This window comes from Aethalodelphis obliquidens, unplaced genomic scaffold (assembly GCF_003676395.1).
Source record: "Aethalodelphis obliquidens isolate GAN/ISIS:26980383/991018 unplaced genomic scaffold, ASM367639v1 scaffold9, whole genome shotgun sequence".
In the NCBI taxonomy this organism is placed as follows: domain Eukaryota; kingdom Metazoa; phylum Chordata; class Mammalia; order Artiodactyla; family Delphinidae; genus Aethalodelphis; species Aethalodelphis obliquidens.
In genome coordinates, this window is record NW_020837953.1 from 13685668 (window position 1) to 13702134 (window position 16467).

The 16467-nt window shown below is 54.3% G+C and overlaps 1 protein-coding gene across 1 annotated transcript in view; it reads left to right on the forward strand.

The window, feature by feature from the left end:
* The window catches only part of TRABD2B (TraB domain containing 2B), a 219242-nt gene that overhangs the window by 163544 nt on the left and 39231 nt on the right, over positions 1 to 16467 (forward strand). Inside the window, exon 3 of the mRNA XM_027108607.1 lies at positions 12151 to 12297. Coding sequence (XP_026964408.1) covers positions 12151 to 12297 — 147 coding nt within the window. The remainder of the gene's footprint in view (positions 1 to 12150; positions 12298 to 16467) is intronic.

A 16467-nucleotide genomic window follows, 5' to 3' on the forward strand; every position in this document is an offset into this window, starting at 1 on the left:
GCTTCACAAGTGATGTTAGCATCTGGTTGCAAGCCTTCCTTGGGTGCCTCCTGCTGCGCTCCACCCTACCCTTGACCTTGAGCTCCTTGAGTTTAGAAGTGGTGCTGATGTGGCTGCATGGCCCCAGCACCCAGCACTGGGCCTGGCACAAATCCATATTCATCACTGAGGGGTGAATGGGAATAATCCACATACACTGGCTCCTGCCCCCTTCAGAGCTGCCCCACTGCCGCTTAGGGAACAGAAGCTTCTTAAAATTCCCTGAGGAAGGACAGGAACGTTTTCCAAGGTTTTTAGAGTGCTAGCTCCCTAGGCGGGGCAGACAAGTACAATTCTCCCCACTTGACAGATGGGTGAACGGAGGCCTGGAGAGGAGCCCATGTTCCCATGGCAGCACATCACCAGAATGGGAACCTCACACAGCCTGCATGTAGCAGGACCCAGAGTTGAGTCAGGGTCAGAGCCCTGCCCCTTCTGCTGCTCTATGTGGTTGGTCTCCGAGGCACTCGTAGCCTGTGACTTAGCGGAGAAACAATTTCACTCATCGGCACGGAGTGCTCACGGAGCCGGCGCCCCCGACCTCCCACCCCAGGCCACCTGGAACTGCCCACCCCAAATCCGTTGTCCCTAGCTGCTGCCCAGGCCCCAGGCAGAACAGAGGTCCCCTCCCTGCTAGGGCTTGGGAGGCTCCCCCCCAACTCCTTGCAAATTGGTAATTGCTGTGTGGTCAGACCAGAAGGAATTAGACAAGCCCTCTAGGAATTTCATACTGATTTTGCAAATGAAAATGGAGACTTGCCTTTTGAAGTCTAGGCAGCTGTGTCAGCAGGCAGGTCTGAGACAGCAGGAAAAATAAAAACTACATCCTGCCAACCAATGCATGCAGCCGCTTCACAATAATGATGATGATAATGGTAACCATGGGCACCGCCAACTGATTGCCTGCCGAGTAGACCGTTGTCCCTCTGAGAGTCTCAGTCTGCTCATCTGTGGTTCCCCAGCTATTTCCGCCTCCACAGATGACCGGCCCACTGTCAGAACATCCAGCAGAGAAGGGCTGGGTGGAGCATGGAGCCCTCCCCCTGAGACCGAAGGCCCTTCGCCACCAGGTCCCCTCTGGGCCTAACTCCTGACACGCCCTTAAACACATCATGCACTTCCGAGCCCTTCTGCCTTGAACACGCTTTTCTCTCAACCCCACTCATCCTGCACAGTCCAGCTTAAAGCCTGATTCCTTCACCAACTCCCAGGCTGCATCACAAACCCCCTCTGCGACCCCAAAGACCCCTGGTTTTCCCTTTTATCATTAACTTACCCCTGGCTTTTATAATTACCTGTTTCTCTCTTCAACTCATCCACCACCTTGAAGTTCCTCAAAGCTTTATAACTGGAAATAGGCCAGCCTAGATGATTCTGTGGGACTTTCTGATACATTTTGGTTTTTTCCTCTATTCGCGGTGTATATTCAACTTAGGAGATAAGAAGTGATTACTGGGGAGCAAAAGAAAAATTCATGACAGATAGTTGACCCCAGGGTCAGGGAGGGCTTGCCACACTAAGGCTGGGGCCACGTAGCCCTAACAGTGGGGGAGCATGTGATGTCACCTTCTTCTCTGAGCCTTGGTTTCCCTGTCTGTAAAATGGGGTCAGTAATGTTGGCCTCCCAGGGCTGTTATAAAGAATAAATGAGAGGACTTCCCTGGTGGCGCAGTGGTTGAGAGTCCGCCTGCCGATGCAGGGGACACGGGTTTGTGCCCCGGTCCGGGAAGATCCCACAAGCCGCGGAGCGGCTGGGCCCGTGAGCCATGGCCGCTGAGCCTGCGCGTCCGGAGCCTGTGCTCCGCAACGGGAGAGGCCACAGCAGTGAGAGGCCCGCGTACCGCCAAAAAAAAAAAGAAAAGAATAAGTGAGCTTCCATGTGCCAAGTGCCTAGAACCGTAGACAGTTTAAATTATGACATGGTGGAGTGTCACCGTCCCAAAATGTTGGGCTCATAGAACATGACAAGCAGAGCTGAGAAGTACTCCCACATCCTTGTGTCTCAGAGGGGGAACCTGTGACCGGAACGTGGGCCCACAACTGGTCTGGAGTCAGAGCCCACGGCACCAGAATCTAGGTCTCCAGCCTCCCTGGGTCTTACCTGTGCCTAAAACTGAAGAGCAAGGGACCCTTTTGCCGTCCAACAGGGCAGACCCCATACAAACTCCCTTTCTGGAGACCCCAAGCCTCTGGGCCTGTCCCCACCCCCAGCCCAGCCCCTGCCTCAGCCCGGCTGTTAGCCTCCCTACCCAGCAGAATGCTAATCTCCTCCTGTGGGTGGCTCCGGATTTATGAGCCTTTCCTGGCATGACTTGAAGGACAGAAGAGGAATGCTGGGATCTTTAAGGGTGGTCTTTGGGTGGAGAAACTAGGCATCCAGAGAAAAGAAGGAAAGAAAGCTAGGGTGAGTCAGCCTGCGCTGCCCGCCCAGGAAAGCACGGAAGGCCAGCCAGCCCACACTGCACGGCAGCTGGAGGATGTGGCCGCATCGCCGACGTCCAACTGGTAGGCGTCCACGGAGCAGGCAGCGTCTGCGCTAGAAGCCAAGTCCAAGTTCTTGGGTTGTGGCTGGGGTTGGGGACAGGGTAAGGGGAGGGGAGGAGGGGCGTGCTCAGAGATTCCCCTTTAGGAGGAAGACAGCTGCCTTCTCATCTTCAGTCTCATCTCCTTGCTTCACGCCTCTCTCCCCGGATCCCGTGTCAACATAGCTACTGCAGCCACCTCTGCTCAGCCTCTCTGGGACTTTCCATCCCCCCTGGGGGAAGCCAGAGGCCTTTGAGACCCACAGGCCCCATGGGGCGTGCTCCCCACCAGCCCCGCCCTACCTTTCTGACTGCGTCCTGGAAATCCCCCTTGCCTTTCCAGATCGACCCTCTGTTCCCCCAGCTCTGAGCCCTGCAGTGATACAACGTCACCTTGCCTCCCTTATCCTGATTTCAGTGGGAAGCTGCAGGGGATGAACAGGCAGGAGGGCAAGGAAGCTGGGATATTTCTTGCCCCCCACCCACGCCCTCCTCCCTGCTGGCCACCATGGTCCAGGCCGTGGAGCGGTAGCTGTGGTCCCCTCTGACGGCCGTGGCTCTGGCTGGGTTCAGGTCCCTGACCCCCCCCACCCTTTCCCTTTAAGGCTTAGGGGCAGGAAAGCTTCCCACTGCCACGCTCCACCGTGCCCTGTCCACACCTCTGTGAATATTCCCATCATTCAGTGTGCTTCAATCACCCTTTCAGTTGAACTTACCTCATTGGAGCTCACTGCACTGGCAGTGCACCATCTGTTTGCTGCTGGGTCTCTGCCTGAGACAGATCTCATCGACTAGTTCCCCTTAGCTCACTCCTCCCCAACCACGCTGGCCTCTTTCCTGCTCCTCACACACATCAGGCTCGCTTCTGCCTCAGGGCCTTTGCACTTGCTGTTCCTTCTGCCCAGAACATCCTTCCTTCTCTCAGATATTCACATGACCACCTCCTGCATCTCCTTCAGATCTCTTCTCGAATGTCACTTCTCATTGTGCCTTTCCCAGGCATCTTATATAAAATGTCAACCCCCAACACACACACAGACACTTCCTATGTCCCTTGCCTTATTTTCTCCTTAACAGCCATCACTTTCTAACATATTTTACCGGTTATTTTTGTTTATTGTCAGCTTCCTCCTACTGGAATGAAAGCTCCATTAGGACAAGGATCTTTATTTGCTGTGTTTACTGCTGTCCCTTCAGGGTGTAGAAGAGTATCTGGTACAGACGTGGTCAATAAGTATTTATTCAATGAATGTGTGAGTTGGTCCTTTTCGCAGGTGGGAAAACCAAGGCCCAGGGAAGGAAAATGGCTTGCCCAGGGCTTTGTGGTGGAGATTCAGTTGGAGATGGGAGCTCTGGTCCTACCTGCCAGTCCCCGGCTCCAGGAAACCTTGTGTTTATTTGGTGGCCTGCTACTCAGTGGTGCAGTGTCCGGAGACAGGATTCTGGGCCGGGGGCGGGGGACTCAACATACTGAGAAGGAAGCGGGGAAGTCGTCAGCACTGCTTTGGTGCTGTCAATGGAACAAGGAGAATGGATGAATAAATAAACCTCAGCCAGAGCCTGGCAGGCTCTAACCTTTGAGGAAATCTCCCCCAGGCTGGAGAAACCTTCCTGTGAAGCAGAGCTGCCGTTCACCCCAGCCCACCTCGGGAATGACAGACATGTGGCCCAGGGTCCAGGGGGCTCAGCTGCCACCTCTGTGCCCTGGAGGTATTGGGTTCCAGCAGGGAGCTGCTCAGGATGGGGTCCTGGGATGAGTGGTCCAGCTTTTCACCCATCCATCCATTCCCTCGTTCTACAAGTATTTCTCAAGCATCTACTGTGTAAGTATCAGGCACTGTGCCCTCTGCTGGAGAAACAGCCACGACCAAGAAAGGCAATTTGCCTGCCCTTGGAGGGTTCACCATCAAGCAGGAAGAACGAGCATTAGATAGCAATGAAGCAGGGTGAGCGCGACGGTCCAGGAAGTGACAGTGCTCTGGGGGACCTGCCCGGCCCATGGTCCAGGGAAGTCCTCCTGAGAAGGGAACCTCTGCAGAAAGGGGAGTGGGAGCTGGTGGGTGGAAGAGGGTTCCAGGCAGAAGGGGGAGCAAGGGAGGTGGTCCTGAGGCTGGGAGGATGAGTTCGGCACGAGCCTGGAGCCGAACGATGAGGCAAAGAGAAGAAACAGCGCAGGAGGCCATGTTCCAGGTGGGGTTCCTTGGCCAGGTGACCTCTTTCCTCTCCTCATATGTCAGCTCTAGGCAGGCCCCATGACTGAGGTCCTAGCACCCCTCCTCCTTCCCTGCTGACCACTCAGAATTTGGGCTTCACACACTGGCCCCTACTTGTCTGTTTGTCTGTTCTTCCTACCAGTGGCTGGGTGGAGGCAGCTTGGTGGGCCAGGCCCAGGGGCAGCAGAAAGAACCCAGCACCTGTCAGCTGGACCTGAGTTTGAATTCCAGCTCCAGTTCTTCAATGTGAGACCTTGTGCAAGTACTTTCACCATCCTCAAGACCTCAGGTTCTTCATATGTCATGTGGGAATAACAGTCCATTCTCTGAAAGGTGTGGGATGGTTTCTCAACATCCCTACTGTGGCCCATGGAACCTGGCATGCCAATGAACTCTGACCTCATCTCCTATCACTCTTCTTATTTACTCGGCTCCAGCCGCCCTGACCTCTGCTCCTCTTTGCGTATGCGCAGGGCCTTTGCACCTGCTGTTGCCCCTTGTCTCATCACCTCCGCCCTCCTTTTCTGCTTCTTTTTTTCTTTGTAACATACTGTATTTGTTAGGGTTATCCAAAGAAACAGAACGAATAGCTTGTGTAGATAGATAGATAGACAGACGTATACATATATAGGTACAGATTGATTTATTTTGAGGAATTGGCTCATGCATTGTGACGGCTGGCAAGTCCAAAATCTACAGGGTGAGCTGGCAGGCTGGCAATCCAGGGAAGAAGTGCTGACGCTGCTGTTCAAGTCCAAAGTCACTCTGCTGGCAGATTCCCTTCATCAGGGAGGTTGGTCTTATCTATTAAGGGCTTCACCTTATTGGATAAGACCCACCTCATCCAATTATTATACAGCATAATCTGCTTGACTCAAAGCCTTCTGATTTAAATGTGAATCTTATCTAAAAACTATCTTCACAAGAACATCTAGAATGTTTGACCAAGTATCTGGGTACCATGGCCTAGTCAGGTCGGCAAAATTAACCATCACAAGTCCACCCCTTGTCAAGTTGGCGTTCATACTGTATCTCCTTAAATCATACTTAATCTCCAAGTAGATAATAACAAGGTCACACTTATGCCTAACAGTTACGAGTCTGCCTGCAACCAAAATGCGCTAGTGCCTTCCCCAAAAGAGGATGCAAAGTCTTGGGGCGGTATTTATTTACTTTTCTCCTTGAGGTACCATAACTTAAATGCAATGCTTAAGAGTACTTGAGTTAACAATACTTAAGCACTATGATATAAAGTCAGTATGTCTTATGTTACCTGATAGGAGAGAAGAAAAGGAAAAGAAGAGACAGGAGAAAACAAAGATTTTATACACAAACACACACACATTCTTAACAAATTAAGGAAGAAATACTCCAGACAAGGAGAGTCCTTGTTTCTGTAACTGGTCGCGCGGTCGGAGCTGGTATTTATAACTACCTTCTTCTATTACCCCCATCACTACCTATTCCCTTTGCCTTCTGCAAGCTCCTCAGCTAGTTGTGGTTCTTTACCTGGTGGGATGACCCAAACCTTCATTTCTGAAGGGTCTGGGCCATTAGGCTGCCTACACTGGGTCGTTGTAGTTTCCCACTGACGTTAGTTACCCACAGGGCCTGGTAATACTGAGAGGCCCTAAGGGATATCGTACGCCGCAGACACGCCCTCCCTCACCTCCAATTCCCCCTTGGTCGTCAGGACCAGGCCCCCAACCAGCCCAGTAACTCCCAGCTTTGCCTGTTGGTTTAGAGACATGAGGACCCCAAAGTGACAGAGGGCAGTCTGAACTTCCAGCTCAATGGAACTCCTGTTGTGTCTTTCACATACTAAATATTAACATTTTACTAATTATTTCATTAATTCTCTGTTTCCTCCCCAGCAGATAAGCTCAGTGAGAGCAGGATTTGGGTCTGCTTTGTCCCTGACTAAATCCCCTGACCTAGAACAGTGCGTGGCCCATGCCAGGTGCTCGGTAAGCACCGCCGAGTGGGTTGGGGCCTTTGCTGTGACTTCCCTATAGTTCGGGGTGGATGAGAAGTGACAGTCCCAGCCTGAGAGCCAGGCCTGTCTCAAACATCCTTCCTGACTAAGCGGGTCCGGCCTTCTCCTCACGATGACGCTGCTGGGCCGACAAGTGAACACAGGCCTCGGTGTTCACCCTTCCAGCCCAACCAGGACTGTTTACTAGACGGATCTGGAACAATAAACCTGTACCCACCCTCCTGGCGCCTGCCTCCCTCCATCCAAGGCCCGTGTTTGAAGATGTGTTTAAATTCCAGGCCTACACTCAGCAGACGCTGCGGGCCTGCGAGTACCGGTGAGGGGGGCTGCCACCAGGATGCTCAGGGGCTCTTGGTGGCCAGGCCTCCACACACGGCCGTCCAGGGGAAGTGAGGTAGCTCTCGCCTTCACCCCGTGTTTGTTATTTCATGTCAAAGCCTTATCATAAACATTATCCTAGAGTGGGCCACCGAGGCTACGGGCGAGGAGGGTTTGTTATTCTGAAGTGGCTGGGAGCAGAAGGCATTGAAGCCTGGGAGTCTGAGCAGGGCCAGGCTTGAGGATTCAGGGTGAATGTCAGGGAAACAGGAATCAGAGCAAGGCACTTATTCGCGCCCGTGCACTGGGCTTTGAAGGCCCCACTTGCCAACCATCCTCTACTATAAAGGCCCGTTGGCATATCTGCCTCTAAAAGGTGCTCCGTGTGGATGGAAACCAAGTCCAATTAATCCAACAACCCCAGATGCCGGCAGAGAATCAACAGAAAGTAAATGTTTGTTGAATGAATGAATGAGTGTCACTTCCCTATGTCTGTTGGAAGCACCAAGAATGCACATGAAGGAGCACATATTACTTTGAGGTCCTGGTCACGGGAACCTGGTTGGAGCTGGACAAAAGTAATTTCATAGCCCAGCTCTGTCCTTTACAAACCATGTGGCCTTGGGTCCCCTTCCCCTCTGCTTCTTTGTTTTCCCATCTGTGAATAGGGACACCTCCCTGCTGGCTCTCTCCCAAGGAGGGCAGTGGTGAACTAAGAGGATAGGTTCCAGGGCTGGATGGCCCAGGTTTGAATGCACATCCACCCCTCTCCAGCCTTGTCACCTTCAGTGGTTTACTTAATATCTCTTTGCTGCGACTGCCCCCTCCCACCACCCCAATCTATGAAATGGAGCTAATACTAGCCCTACCTTAGAGCTGCTGTAAAGGTTAGATAAATTAATATGGGCTCAGAGAGTTTCTGACGCATAGTAAGTGCTCAATAAACATAGTGACCCTAGTAATCAACGGATGAGGACTGCTTCACAGATTGCAGAGGATGGATACGAGGCAGGAGGTGGAGGGGGAAGGTCATGGGATTCAGGGTCAGCATCCTTCCCTCTCATAGTTCTTGAATGTCTGCTATTCAGCAGTGACCAGAGAGGCAGGCTACCCGCCCTCACCAATCTCTCAGTCTAGACAGGCAGGGAACAGGGAATTACCTGAAATGGGCATCTCAGTGGGCTGAGCACCACAACCAAGGGAAGCCCCGGGGTCTGTGACGGGGGTTGAGGGGAGTCTGGAGGGACGGGCTGGGTTTCAGTCCAGGCTCCACCACACCCCGGCTGTGCCGCACTAGAGGTGCTTCTTGAGTAATCTGATCTCAGTGTTCTACCTCTAAGCATGTTAATAATAAATTCTCCCTAGCTGTTTTCTGGCTATTTCACAAGGCTCCTGAAAGAAAATGGCAAGGTGTGGGGGATGAACGTGGACTGTGCCAGTGGACCTCGGGAAATCCAGCCCCAGACATGGTCCAGAGCACAGCCAAAGGTCCTAGGCTGGGGGTCAGGGAACAGGGAGCCCGCTCTGCCCGCAGCTCGCCGTGTGGCCTTGGGGCAAGCTTCATCCTGCCTGTTCCGGACCCCTGTCTTTTCTCCTCTTCCATGTGAAGAGGGCATATGAAGAGATGAGTGGTTCTCAAACGAGGCTCCAGGGCACCTGTGGGGTCCCACAGAGAAGCGCTGGGAGCCTGTCACGGGGGTGGCATTGAGCCGGGGGGACTTCAGGTAAACAGCCTGCCTCTTTTACCTCAATGAGGGCAATTCCCGTTTCTATCTGCTATACATTTTGATTTCCAAGTAAGTTTCCTCTGGAAAACAATAACAACAAAAAAGGATTCCATGGCTACAAAAGGTTTGAAAAACTGCTGGGCCCTTCTAGCTCCACAGAGAAGGTTTAGGTCTAACTGTTTTCTTCCAAGCATTTATTCCACACTCACTACATGCCAGGACTGTTCTGAGCGCCCTGCAGGCTGAGACGTGCTTTATTCACTAGAACACCTCCCAGCTCCACGAGGGCCACATGACTGCAGAAGTGACTCCATGTGTCTAAGAGGGTCCGGGGGGCCATTCCCCACCCCCCAGCCGGGTCTTCTGGGCGCCCGAGCCGATGACCTCAGCACAGGCCAGGTGGAGCCAGCGCTGAGAAGCAGCAGGGCAGGTGTGTGCAGCACAGGGTGTGGACACAGGAAGTCTGTGTGTCCCAGCCCCCAGAGGAGGAGAGCGCTCCAGCCCGCCTGGACGCTTTCATCCCAGGCATCTGCTATGCAGGAGGAAGTGCCTTTTGCCTTAGCAATGTCCACGGCAACAAGGCCACTGCCTGCTGCGATCCATCCCCAGCCACCCTGCTGCCATCGACACCCTGTGCCAGGTGGCTGCAGATTGGATTTCAGGGGTGGTGGCCAGAACCTGGAAGCCTGGAGAAGGCCCAGAGTCGGGGTGGTGGGGTCTGACCTCATCTCCAGCCAGCTCATTATGGGAAGCAGGCTGGGCTGCCAGAGCTCAGTGCAATCCAGCTCTCCTGCCCGACCAGAAACAAAAGTAGAAGGGGATGGGTGGAGGCGATCTCACAAGCACAAGCTTGGCCCAGTCGCCCAAGACAGTATTTTAAGCCAGACTTTGTGTACCTATTGCCTGAGCTTTTTTGTTCAGATTATGTGCTCTGGAACCACGTGGCTAATGCCACTTGGAGGAAACTTCTGCCACGTGGTGGCAGCGTGCCCCAAGTGCAGACAGAATGCCAGAGTTCTAGGGGCTAGTGTGAAGGGCTTACTGAGCAACGTTGAACTGTGAATTGACCACAGCAGGTGTCAAAGCGTTAAAGGAAGGATGGTGACACCCTCTACCAGGCACAGTGCTGAGTTCTGCCAATGCAAAAATAAATAGGATGCAATTCCTGTCTTCAAGCGGCTCATCGCCTAAGGGCGGAGACAGGTAGCTAAACTGCAGTTACAATCTATTGTTCACGCCCTGCTGGAGGGAAGCAGGGTGGGTAGCTCATCTCTCACCACAGCTGTGCTGTGAAGCATTTCCTCACATGTCTGGGCCCAGCTGCAGGCAGGCAGGCAGGCTCAGTGGGCTCAGCTGGGCTCACTTGCTTGTCTGGGAGCCGGCTGGCTGTCTGCCGGACTGGGACAGCCTTGGTGGGACAACGGAAGCAACTGGGCTCCGCCGTGCACGCCTCTCTCCCTTCCTCCAGCAGGCCAGCCTGGGCTACTCTCAAGGCAATGTGGTTGCGTAAAAGACAGCAGCACGTGTGTAACGCTGCCCCCATTTGGCTCTGGAGGATTGTAATGCTGGCCTCCATTTGTAATGCAGCAAGTCCAGAGTCAGAATGTGAAGGAGCTACAGAGTTCCATGGCCAAGGGTATGTATATAGGGAGGAGTTAAGGTCTGGGGCCATTACTATATCACTCTGCCACACAGGGAGACAGTGGGAGCTCTGGGGAGGGGCCTCACCCAGCCCCCAGGTGGTCAGAGAAGCTTCATGGAGGAGACATCTGAGCGGACCCTGGAAGGCCAAGTCTCGATTTGCAAGTGGAAGGCGGAGGCAGGAGGTTTCTCGTGCACAGGGAACAGCATGTACAAAGCACAGAGACGGAAGACTGCTGAGTAGTTTAGCATTTGGAGACACAGGGGCTGGAAAGAAGGTCACTGACCACAGCAGCGGCCAGGCCACTGCCTTGCAGGCTCCAGTGAAGAGCTAGGCTTTTATCCCCTGGGCAGGAGGCATCCATGAAAGTTTTGAGCAAAAAAAAGAAAGTCCATCAGCTTTGTGTTTTTAAAGGATAGCTGTGGCAGAAGAATATGGGATAGGTGGGAAGGGGCGGGGAGTCTGCAGAGAGGAGCATGGGTTGCAGTGGACCCAATGAGAGAGGCTTGGGCCTGAACTGGTGCGGGCAGACTAAGGCTGGGGGTGTGTTGTCCAAGACAGCGTGCAGACAGGATGAACAGGGCCTGAGGACTGCCAGGGAGGCTGGAGCTGGGAAAACAACGAGGACAGGTGGCCCGAGACCACCTCCTGGCGTTTTGCACAAGAATTGCAATCGTTTTTCCCTCTATCTGTGCTAAATAACCCACTGACTGGTCAAGCTCCTCCCTTTTGTTGGCCAAAGGAGTCTGGGATGCACAGCTGTGTGAAGCTGGCTCTAGTCCCAGCCGTGCAGAATTGGCCACTTCCCCTCCCCTCCTGGGCTTCAGTTTCCCCATCTAAAATGGGACATTTTAGATCATCTCTCAGGGCCTTGTGCCTTGGGCAGGGCACGTTCCATGAGAGGCACAGTCCTCAAATGCCAGAAGCAATTGGACCGCTAAAGAGTTCCCAGGGAGCCTGTTAAAAATACACATCCTGGGCTCCACCTCAGAGACTCCAGTTCTGGAATCTCTGCGATTTTTGTGTAGCACTCCAAGTGATCCTGATGCCTGGCAGGTCTGGCTGGGCACAGCTGTGTCCCCAGGGCCTGGCACGGTGGCCCAGAGCACAGAGGGGCTGGAGGAAACACGTGCTGAATGGCAGCACGGATCTGACTTGGGGGCTCAGCTCCTAAGGCCTTTGCCTGGTGTGAGGATGACTTCTGGAGGACGTGGCATTTGGGTTGAGCCTTGACATCTAATGGGCTTTCTGGTTTTTTGTTCATTTGTTTGTTTTGCTTTGTTTGGGGGTGCTCTTGATTCCAAAATGAGTCTGTGCTCCTTCTAGAACTCATCTAGGCACTGGAGAAGAAAGGAGTCAAAAGAAAAACTCGCCCATCATTCCAAAACCTGGACACAGCTAGGTTCTCTTTGCCACATTATTAGATAAGACACTGATGCCCAGAGCAGTACTGGGGACCTGTGAGGGCAAAGGGCTGGAGATGAGAGCAGGCTGCACGTGGTGAGAGCCCAGTGAGTGAAGGCTGGGAGACATGGAACATTCGGGTGGTACCAGCCCCTCCCATCTTTTCACACACCCCGTTTCAGGCCTGTTGCCCCAAAGTCCAGCGGGAGGAGGGCCGGTCCTGGAGGGGTCAGGGGCCTCAGCCAGGGTCCCTGAGCACAGTCCTGACGCCTCTCCTCCCTCTGCGCAGGTGCTGTTTGCCCTGAACCAGACCCTGCTGCAGCACGAGAGTGTGCGGGCCGGGAGCTTGCAGGCACCCTACACCACCGAGGACCTCATCAAGCACTACAACTGTGGGGACCTCAACGCCGTCATCTTCAACCACGACACATCCCAGGTGAGGCTCCCCTCCCCCAGCCCGGGCAGGCTCCGGGACACCAGCTCCCAAGGCCAGGCCCATAGGAAGGCATTTATTAGACACCTACTGTGTGCCAGGCGCAGGCAGTCTTCTCTCCAGCCACGGTAAGCAGGAGCTTGGGCACCCCCGTTTTATAGATGGGGGAAACTGAGGCTCAAGGAGGGGAAGAGACTTGCCCAAGGCCACACCACTTATTAGTTGTTATCAAGTTGTCAAGAGCAGTGCTTGAGCCTGGTGTGTGCGACTCTGGGGCCTAGACCCTGGAAGCTTTGCCTGTAAGAACAGGGAGGCCTCGTTGAGGTTTAGTCCAGCATCTGGGGAGATTAAAGCCCAGGAAAGGGAAAGCTCACAGGTGCTCAGAGCTTGGGCTTGAGTCCAGTCCAGGGCTCTCTGCCTCGATTCTAGTCCTAGAGGAAAGATTACCCCAGGCTGGGCAGACAGTGAGTGGGAGCCCAGGAGCTGAGCATGGCTCCACCAGGCCTCCCGTTGCCCTCGGGATAAATTCCAAGGTACTTCGTAGGTAGTCACGGCCCCCTCTCCATGTCCTACCCTCCATGGACCTCATCACAGCCCAGGTCCCCTGCCACAAAGACCTCATTTTGCTGACCTCTGCCACTTGTAGCGCTTCCCCCATGCACCTTGCCCTTTCCCACAGCTCTGCCTTTGTTCAGGTTCCTCCCTCCCAGTTTCCTCCCACTCGGGCCGTGGTCCAGTGTCATCTCACCTGCGAAACCGCCCTGACACCCTTGGTGGGGTTAGATGTTCTCCCGGGCACCTCTAGGCCCCCTGTGCTTTCTGTTTCTGATGCTTGATTATTCATTGATTCAAGAGGCAGCTGAATTAGTCAGAACACGCCACCTCCCCGCTCAGGACACTGAAAGGCTCCCGATTTTTCTCAGGATAAGGCCAGAGTCTCTGTGATGGCCTGCGTGGTCCCGTGGTCTTTCCCCAGTCTCCACCCCATGTCCTCTGCCTCCCCCGTTGCCTGCCACATGCCACTCCAGCTGCGCAGGCCTCCCTGCTGACCCATGAGCCCACCCACACACTTCGCCTTTGCACTGGCTGTTCCCTCTGCCAGGAAGGCCTTTCCCCAGGTATTACCGTGGCTTACCCCGTCTCTGCCTTCAAGACATAATGCAAGTATCATCGTCTCAGTGAGGCGGGCCCCGATCGGGTCTAGAATTGCAACCTGACGCCCCTCCCCCCCAACCTGTCCCCTTTATGAAGCTCCACTTTTCCTCATGGCCTTTATCATCTTCTCACACACTTATATATCTTGATTCATTGATCAGTCATTATTTATTGTCTGTCCTTTCCCATTACAGCATAAACTCCCTGAGGGCAGGGTTTTGAGTCTGTTTTATTCACTGATACTTGGCTAGAGCAGTGCCTGGCACAGAGCACGACTCAGTAGATATTGGATGAATGAAGGAAATAGTGTATAAATGCCAGGTACAGTGCTATGGAAAGGGATATGGCGGGGCGCCAGAGAGAGCTGCCCTCATGGGGCTGAGGGTCTCATAGGAAGAAAGGAGAGATTCAACAAGCAACTGCACCGAAGCATGGTCCTTGCTACGAGGGGAAGTAGAGGATGCCCTTGGAGCCTGTGACAGGAGCAGGAATTTAGGTGGGCTTGGGGTAGGGGTGGGGAAGGGCTGGAGAGAGAAGGAAAGATTCCTGAAATAAGAGAGGTCAGAGAAGAACCTGAATTGGCCACAGACAGGAGGCAGAAGAACATTCCAGCAGAGGAAACCACGCAGACGAGCGGAGGCAAGAGACAGCAGGAGGAGGGCTGAGAGTTTGGGCTGGAGGCATAGCCAGGGACACCGCTAGACCCCAAGCTCCTCGAGGGCAAGGGTGTGCTGTCCACTCTCGTCGTGCTGCCCAGTGCAGGGCGTGGCACAGAGCGAGTATCAGTGAGCAATGCTGCACGGGCAAATGCAGGCGTGTGCTGTGCTCGGTGCAGAGCAGAGAGTGAGGGAGAGGAAGGGTGCGGAGGCCCTGCACAGAAGGCTGGGATTCTGGGTGCCCTGACTCTCTCTGGTAGAGGAGAGAGGGAGGAGAACCCTGGCAGCACGAGGCTCACAGGCGTTTCACCAGCCATCCACCCACCCTGCGACAGCCTAGCACTGCATCCTCCGCTGGGCAGAGGCTGGTGAGCCCTGAGCAGCCAGGGAGCTGTGTGCCTGAGGGGTACCCGGTCACCACTCAGGATGGCTTGGCCATGAAATGGCCAGGCTGGGGAGAGTGGTGTGCTGGACGGGGCCCTGGCCACAGAGAGTAGGACACTAAACTGAGAGAGGGAAGAAGGGGGTGACCCCGGGGGATGACAAGTTCAGATTTTCTTTGCGCGGTGTCCAGAACCACTGGCGTGTCTCTGAGAGGTGATCTACGTCGGGGGTCTCCCGGCAGTGCCTGTACTTGAAGTAGAGCAGAGGGCACAGGTAGATTGGCCCACCCAGGTTAGAATAGCAACCCAGGGGTGCACAGGCAGAGTCTAGCCCTCAAGGGAGGGACTAGGCAGCCCCGCCCCCAGACACAGACAAGCCTAGTGTCAGGGCAGCAAGGCTAAATCCAGTGCCCGCGTGCTAACAGAGAAGGGGTCTGCGGCTGGAGGTCTTGATGTCACAGGAGCTGGAGGGGGCGGTCACCGCCTGCAGCTGGGGAGGGCTTCAGGTGAAGGTGGTATTGGACCAGGCTTGAGAGTAGAGTCTGGCCAGGTGTGGACAAAGCCAGGGGCTGGCAGGCAGAGCGAGCTGCGTGGCAGAGGCACAGGAAAGTGGGAGGTCCTGAGGAATGATCTGCAAAGCAGACGGCAGACCATATGGGGGTGAGAATGTTCACTGACGGGCCGAAACCCTGGGGTGTTTAAGCCAGACAGGGACGTGGTCAGAAAGATGCCTCTGGCTGCAGTGCCGAGGCTGCTGGAGCGGCCTCTGGAGGCCGGGGCTGGACAGATGCAGGGCGCAGGATGATCATACTGGCGGACAGGGGCCAGGCACACCCCACCCTTGGTTGGCTTCACCTCACCCCCCCTCCATCACACCTTCAGAAATGGCTGAGGCCCTGGCCTCCTGCAGCTCTCCGGTCACTAGCACTGTCGGTGCCCCCAAATCAGCAGGGTGATCCAAAGGTCCCTCCCCTGGGAAGACTCCTCTGAGCCCCCAGCCTGTGTTAGGTGGAGAATAGAAATGCATATATTTATTGTCCACACTCAGACACTATTGAGAGTAAAAGGTCAAATGTAATTGAGTCAGAATAATGAATAGCCATGCAGCAATCTACCATAGCCATGAACCTGGATTGTCTTCAACAAGCCGAGACACGTTGTCACCCTATTAGCAGCCTCCTCCAGGCTCCCACATCCCTCACTGCCCTCTAAAACATGTGTGCCCCAGTGTCCTGATCCCCACTGGTGTGAGCCTCGTCCAGGGCAGCAGACCCTGGGTTATCTGTGGGCCTCCTAGCTGGACACAGGGCTGGACCCATGGAAGTTCTCAGAAGGTGTCTGTTGGATGGACAGGATAAAGAGAAGGGGTGAGGACATTGAGGTTGTGACATCAGCAGACCTGAGCCCTTGACCGCTAGACCTGACCCAGTCCTAGTTGGGGGTCAGGGGAGCCTCACAGCCCCACTCCAGCTCTGCCTGGCCCATCTTCTCATCACTCCATCTTGGACCTATCACTTTAGGGTCCTGGGGACTTAACGTATCCTCTTTAAAATGTTATCATACATCCTGCACTTGAACTTGTTGCAAGAGATTTAAGACCCCCAACAAATCTAATCACATCATTAATTTGCTTCCATCCAGCCAGGCTTCATCCTTGGCATGGAGCCAGGACCCATCAGCATGAAACATGCAGAGAATGTCAGCCAGCTGCAGGGCAGCCCACGGAACCCAGTGGCTAGCCCAGCTTCTTTGTGGCTTTGACATGGAACTTTCTAGTTCTTGTTTTTTTTTTCAAGCTCCCTACATATTGAATGGAGATTCATCACCCACAAATGCACACTCATGGTCAGGGGACTGAGGAGGGCGGGCTGGACACATCCCAGGGAGAAGGCCTCTGCCTGGACCCTCGGAAGAGGGGAAGGGAAGCAGAATGCTGCCTTCAGGCTCTCTGATGGTTCTGAAGGCCGCCTCTCTGTCAT